This window comes from Corylus avellana, chromosome 1 (assembly GCF_965113065.1).
Source record: "Corylus avellana chromosome 1, dhCorAvel1.hap1.2, whole genome shotgun sequence".
NCBI classification, from domain to species: domain Eukaryota; kingdom Viridiplantae; phylum Streptophyta; class Magnoliopsida; order Fagales; family Betulaceae; genus Corylus; species Corylus avellana.
Window position 1 is genome coordinate 6,766,947 of NC_142490.1, and position 7,201 is coordinate 6,774,147.

The 7,201-nt window shown below is 34.8% G+C and overlaps 1 protein-coding gene across 1 annotated transcript; it reads right to left on the minus strand.

The window, feature by feature from the left end:
• Window positions 1–294: 294 nt before the first annotated feature.
• On the minus strand, window positions 295–6,976 carry LOC132172853 (V-type proton ATPase subunit F). Its single transcript, XM_059584421.2, has 5 exons — window positions 6,870–6,976; window positions 5,912–5,993; window positions 5,368–5,449; window positions 936–1,018; window positions 295–580 (listed from the first exon to the last, which is right to left on the minus strand). The coding sequence occupies exons 2-5, from the start codon at window positions 5,972–5,974 to the stop codon at window positions 416–418; spliced, it is 393 nt and encodes a 130-aa protein (XP_059440404.1). The 5' UTR covers window positions 5,975–5,993; window positions 6,870–6,976; the 3' UTR covers window positions 295–415.
• Window positions 6,977–7,201: the final 225 nt, after the last annotated feature.

The following is a 7,201-nucleotide window of genomic DNA, read 5'->3' on the forward strand; positions in this document are numbered from 1 at the left end:
CCCACTGGCAGGATGTTCCTAGATATTTTTCAGAGGAAATGTTTGAGCCTATGCTGAAGTTTTAGACTCCATAGCTGTTTCCAATCCTCGGGGGAGAGAGGGCCATGATGAAGTTGACAGAGAACAAAAAACAATCTAACGAAAGTATCAAAATGCCTGTCTTTTTAACATTTAACGTTGCAACTTATTCCTATTATCACCATAAACAGAAAACAAATTGCATTGATAATTCATAATTAGGCACAAAAAAAAAGAAAAAAAAAAGAATATAAAGCAGCCCGATAAATCAATCAATGCAAGTAAAATGAAAAACATGGCATATGTAGTCATCAACTAGGAAAATGATCGTGTTTGCAACCTGAACAGTACAAAATTAAGACATTTGCAACTGGAACAGTACGACATCTAGACGTGCTCAACGACGTCCGGATGCCACAGATTCAGCAGAGAAGAGATACTTCACACGTGAAAGAACTGAATCATGAGTAGGGTCATAAGGATGATCCTTGGAAGGGATCTCCAAAATAGCTGGTACTGGCTTATTGTAGCTATCAACCAGGAACCTTATCATGTTTGCAACCTGATAAGTTAAGGGCAGAAAGAGTTAGTTTGTGATGGAAAATCGTAAGAGCGCATGACAAATTTGAAGAACTATGAACAATGTGACACATACTAAATATGTAACACGTCACTAGTACAGTATGCAAGCACCTAGACATCTAAGCTCTTGCCAGACTAATCAGGACAGCCTAATCCCTTATCTATGCCTACAAATGCATTTAGATAACCATGCAATTGGACAAGAAAATCGTACACCTGGAAATATTAGAATTTTGTTGTTTGCTTCAATAACAAGTTCTAAACATTTAATATAAAGAACTCGATTTCACAATTTTTCTTGATCACCTAGATGCCAAAGTGAGAAGAAAACTTACATATTGGCTGATTAGAACAATAGCAATGTCCTCCTTTGTGGTGAACTCTTTGAATGCATCTTCAATTGCTTTGACGGTCGTTTCTGAACCAAAATGCAAATAACAGTCATAAAGAAAATAGGAAACAATCAACTTTGCTTAGAAATTGATAAGAACGAAATATTTTCATATTAATATAAATCCTCAACATATTCCTTGCAAGGGAGAGGATGTAGATTGGTTCAGCGTAGTATACATGGGATGGGAGACATGATCAGTTCGATTGAATAAAGAGCACTTAATAAAGATAAAAGATTGGCCATCTAATTTTGACTACTAATAACAATGAAACTGAAAGAATTTCATTTTCATTTATTGCAATTTGCAATCAAAGGATCACAAATAAAAATACACCAACAGAACTCTGAACAGCTTTCAGTGAATTTCTAATGACAGGACTATCATAAATGAAAAACACCTTAATTGCCATCATAAGATGCAAAATTTGGAGGAATTTACTTTGGAAGTGATTCATTTAAGATACTGTTCCAAGTCCATCATATAGAGAACCTTAAAGCATCAATGCTCACTAACTAAAGCTCCATCTTTTGCATGAGCATTAGCACATAGGGATGTATCATATTGGAGAAGAATCAAAGTAAAGTAGATTCAAATTAAGGGTATTATTAGACTCTGCATGTCACAACCCAAGGAAAAGGATATTACTCCAAAAAAATTATTCAAAGTTACAATTGGAGCTTGTGGAATCTGCTAATAAAGGCCAGTCTCATTTAGTAGTGTAATGCATCACAATCCATTCATCTACTATGGGACTTTTTCAAGTTGTCATAACCTCCCCAACTCAAATCCTCAACATCCTCGTCAGGCACATGTCATAATGCAGTGCCCAAGCATCACATGACATTACTAGATTGCTCTGATACCACAACTATCACACCTCCAAACTTCAAATATGCATGATAGTGACAATGATTGTAATAATCCCCAAATTTGCAGTAATAAACTTCAATAACAAGCAAACCAGAACAGCTAACATTCACAAACCCATTAACAAACATCAAACTAACAACAATCAAAATCATAACCTCAATAAATCATATATTACAAAGTCAATTTTTTTTTATAAGTATTTATTACAAAGTCGATGCTAAATACCGATGCCATAACAAAAACTCCTTTAGGAAATACAAATAAACAAAACAAGTCTAAATCCTTAAATATATCCACAAGTTCCAGTTTATCAAGCATAATTCAAGTATGTTCTTGCTATGACACCTTTGAAAATCTTCACGAACTGTACCCCAGAACCCTCTAAACTTCCAGAATTTTCTAGTTAGAAGGGTTCTCTGTACTATCTTTGGGAAATACTTCTCATAGAATACTTTCTTAAACCAGGTCCGAGTTGATTAGATTCATTTCACCTAATTCAAGTTTTAACAAGGCCTTCTCATAGTTCCATCATCTCTTAGTTTCTCCCTTAAGCTTGAAGGCAACATATGTACCTTCTGTTTATCAATGCATCCCATAACCTCAAGTAGCTTGTTCATATGTAAGAATCAATTTTCCGATTCCAATGGTTCAAGTTTCCCCTCAAATAAAGGAGGGTGTCGTTTATTAGAAGACTCGAATGAACAACCCTCTCTTGTCTCTGTATCCCTTGCCCTCCTATTATGGGTATGTGCAATCCTCGTCATTACCCTCGTAGAAACTGCACCTAAAATGTCAAAGGCATCAATAGTAGCATTGACTCTCTTTGGAGGAATCCCAGGCTCTACCTCCACGCTTGCTAATGGTGGACTTTCTCATTCTCGTGGTGCCCCAAGTGTCCCTACCACCACACATCCTAACTGATCGTTTCTTACCTGATGGCATGATGTTCCTAAAATCATAAGTATCAAAGTGAGCTTGTTATCACTGATACAATATAAGTATGAGGCTACTATTTTTTTTTTTTTTTTTGATAAGTAAAATTAAGTGTAGATATAATGAATGTATGTCTCATGGCCAGTTCTACGTGGTAAAGGCAGCGACGCTACTCCACAAGACAATGGAATATGAGACACCCATCAACGGAGGAGCTCCCAACAGAATTGGGAGGACCGTCAACGTCGACAGTAATTGCTTTGTGACATTAACTTAGGAATTTACAAACACTGCATAGTTTGCTCCTCAAAAAGTAAGGGATTGGATCATAATCCCCTGTCACATATTCTCAGCGGATCCAAAACAACATGCAACAAGAAAACAAAATCAAAGCATAATATCAATAACCAATTTCAAAAGAAAAAAAAAAAAAAAAATCGAAAGAATCAAAACACAGTTCAAAGAGAACTTAAAAAGAGGAGAGGGCGAGGGCGACCAAGAAGAGAGAAACCCTAAGCCCTAAAATTGTATGAGGCTACTATAATTAGCACTTAATAATAACTAGAAAGCAAAAATTACACCCCGGGCTCTAAATAAATCGAGCAACACAAGGCCCTATGTTAAACACCTAATGCACTTGTTTAGATTAAAATTACCTCCTAAGCATAAAAGTCTACAAAATCATTAGCCTATACTATGATATCATTTGTAATGGCTCTAAAAAAACATTGATCACATCTACGCAATTAGTTTAAAAGGATTAGTCAAAATTACAACTAGAGCTTTTTGAATCACTTATAAAGGTCAATCTCCCCTAGAAAGAAACCAATGTTGGACCTAGCACCTATATAACACCATTACAATCCACCCACCCTATTGGACTTAACTTTTTGTGTCAAACCTAAATGCCATAGGCCCACAAACTTCACTAAATGCATAGTTTGGGAAGCATTTGAAAGCTTCAAATAACCACCAATCCTTAGGCTTCTAAATTGCCCCTTTAGTAACTATGACACTTCATAAAGCTAATCCTACATTGGAAAGATAGATTACCCACATTGAGTAAATAAATTATAAGGTGTTCATAGGTGCTAAGTGTAACACCCTGCCCTAAATGATATGATATTGTCTGCTTTGGGTCAAGCCCGCACGGTTTTATTATTAGGTTTACCCCAAAAGGCCTCCTACCATTTAGAGAGAGCATGCTCTATATAAGCACATCCTTTTTCTTACACCCAAGCAATGTGGGAAGTCACACTAAGTCCAACATTGATTCCTTATTAGATGAAATTAGGTTTTATAAGTGATTTTAGAAAGTTTCAATGTAACTTGACTAGTAGTTTTGGAGGCGCTTTCCTTCGCTCATTACAATAACTGCTCTCAAAACAAATGGGTATGCTTTTTCAGCTAAGTTATAACTTGAAAGAAAAATCAATGATTTAGACCTTGAGTTATAGTAAAATCCCTAAGAGGTTATGCAAGAAGGAAAAACATATTAAAATCCCCCAGAACTCAGGGTACTTCTTCTTCCAAACTCCTGGCCTTAGAAAGCAATCAAACCAAGAAAGAGCACATTAAAGAAGCATTGATTATAATAAGGAAAATTTCATGAAAAAGAGATACCACTTTATAGAACAAAAAGAAAAAATACTTATCTATTTTTCATCATAAAAGCTCCTACATACGAAGTATCTTAGACATAGAACATGCTTCAAGATGTAAAAGTAAATCTTTAGCCTCGTCAATCCTTATGTTTATGGGTAGGTTATACACGCAGCTCAATTCTGTAAGACCACTATCTTGAGACATGCATATCACACACAAAGCATCCCAAAAATCATGAGACACCTGTGGGGATCAAACCTTAGACCTTGAGGCAAAGTAGTCAACTCTCAAATTGCACCCAGAGCATTTTCCTTATGCCTCATTCCAGACCCTTCCTCAAGACTCAAACCTCATACACCTTCCAGATTATGCAAAATACCTTGCCAGTGAACAAACACTCCCTTTAGCAAGTTGCCACAGGGAAGCTACCATGTATTTATAAATGAAAGACATGAACAGACTGCAACACTACGGAGAGTAATTAGAAGGAGCAATTTCTAGAATCCTGATGAATTGAAAGTGGCAGGGTAGTATGCTCAACTTGAATTTAGAAGAAAGAATAATAATTGGACATCCAACAATGGGGAAGTTGAGCTATTTGGTTTGAAAGCTGGAGGCATCAACCTTGAGGAGACACCACAACAGGTACTTAAACAGACCATGCAGAAACGGTAAGGTATATGTTCCAAAAAGAAAGCAATTCCTTCTTCTCATTCTGAAACTAATTAGTAATAAAAAAATCTATTAATTTCCTGTTTTAATTTAAGAGAGAAAAAAAAAAAAAACAAATAAACAATTTTCTTTTCTTGATAAGTCCAAATACATACACATACACACATAGACAATCAGAAAGATAAAATGTAAACTTGCTAAGAATTTAAACATAATTATTGTTGCTCTAGTAGTTCATTAAACACATGATATAACAAATTTCAATAATCCACTGTAAGGTTCAAATTCATACTTGAATCAACAATAAGATAGTTTGTCTTTCTCCGCAAGTCGACATTACCCACACCGGCCAGCAAAAATCCAGTTACAGTGTCCTAAATGACAAAAATCATCCATGAGAACAATCTTCAAGATTTATATGATGTGAACAACATAACATGTCCCAAATTAATGAATTCTTGCATTATACCAAATGAACCTAACTAAAAGGAATAAAAACCTAGGGAAAAAAATGCATGAATTGATGAAGGAAATAGGAATATATGAAACTGTATGGTCTGACTTTTCACCCATAAAACTACAGTAGATGCCTGGAACCAGTATTCCCTATATGAAGCTATGAACAGAGGTAACACGTTACTCAAATATGATCAAATTTTATGAGACATCATAGTAGAAATCCTTATCTTTCTTTTTTGAATGAAATTTGTACATGTGGCTGTGGTGAAAATCATGTTGATCTGTTCAATGTCAAATGAATTTCTTGATACTTATATGCCAGCAAGTAAGCAACACAGAAGGCAAGATAAAATCACAAACAACTACATTCACCATACCTCATCGGCAATCATGGAAATAAGTGCTGAGCTTTTGTTGGGGATTTGAGCTCGGCCGGCCATTTAAATCTGTATTATTCAACTGAAGCAAGAAGAAAAACTCATCAGGACATAATATGATCCTACCAGTTACATACATGAAACAGCAACTACTGCGATGTACAAGACCTCCTGCCAAACAATACATTTGTTGTCTGAGATTTTAAACTGCAAATTTACTTTAGTTTTCTTCACTTTTGTGCGTAAAACATGGAATGTGAAAAAATTCCGTGCCTTCAGTCCCAAATAGCTACAATAAGTCCATGTCAATTGTCCATAGGTAAAACAGTAGACATACAGATAACTGGAATTTGTACAACGGAAATATTCTCAACCCCATTTTTTTCCCTGCTGTTTAGTTGCTTACATAGTATTGGAGAAGAAAAGCAATCTAAATATCAAAATCTTAACCTTTTTTTTTTTTTTCTATTTATAATTTGAACCCATACAATTATAAAGAAACCCCCATCCAAATCAGCCCAAATTAAAAACTTTAGCTCAGTTCATTAGGCATTTCCACTCGTGCAACACACACAAAAATAAAAAATAAAAAATAAAATACTTCTACAACTTTCTTTTCCTTTCCTCGGCTTTCTCAGCAGCCAAACAGAGAGAATAAGAACAAAAAAAATGAAACCAATAATTCTCAGAAAACAAGCAAAAATCAGAAAGTGTTTTCCGATATATAAATTCCTTCTATCCGCATTCTCTTCTTCAAGAAAACAAGGAAATTGGATCATCTAAAATGAATCAAAAACAAAAAAAATTAAAGACATCAAAACGTGCAGTGAAAATTTAAGCTATAATTAAGCATGACAATTAGATAATGAAAATTAAGCAACTACTAAAAGTAACATTGTGCAATAAATCAAAATTCGTGAAAATTGGTAAACTTCTTAATTTCTTCAAAAAGATTTACCCGAGAAAACGGTGTGTTCGTGATTCGGGCTTCGGATCAGAGAGAAATTTTGAAGTGCCGCAAAGTAAAGAAGGAATTAAAAAATGATTGAGACCCGAATGGCACTGACCCGGATTTGAATCCCTTTCGGTTAGATACCGACATGTCTTGAAAAATTAAGATGTAGCCCAGAAGCCCACAAATGTGATTGGGCTCATTTCTGGGCTTAATATGGTTTTGTTTCTTGCTTCATCCTTAAAAAAAAATTTTAAAAAAAAATGGTATATATGTAATTTCTTTATTCTAAAGTTTTTACTTTTAATTTATCAAAAATTCAATGATAATTTTTTTTT

What these genes read in the sequence shown, in the direction of transcription:
- LOC132172853 (XM_059584421.2), bottom strand. Translation starts at nt 5,974, where the DNA reads ATGGCCGGCCGAGCTCAAATCCCCAACAAAAGCTCAGCACTTATTTCC. An exon ending in TTTCCATGATTGCCGATGAG is followed by an intron (nt 5,450 to 5,911) that starts GTATGGTGAATG and finishes TTTGTCATTTAG; the next exon opens with GACACTGTAACTGGATTTTT. An exon ending in CTATCTTATTGTTGATTCAA is followed by an intron (nt 1,019 to 5,367) that starts GTATGAATTTGA and finishes ATTTTGGTTCAG; the next exon opens with AAACGACCGTCAAAGCAATT.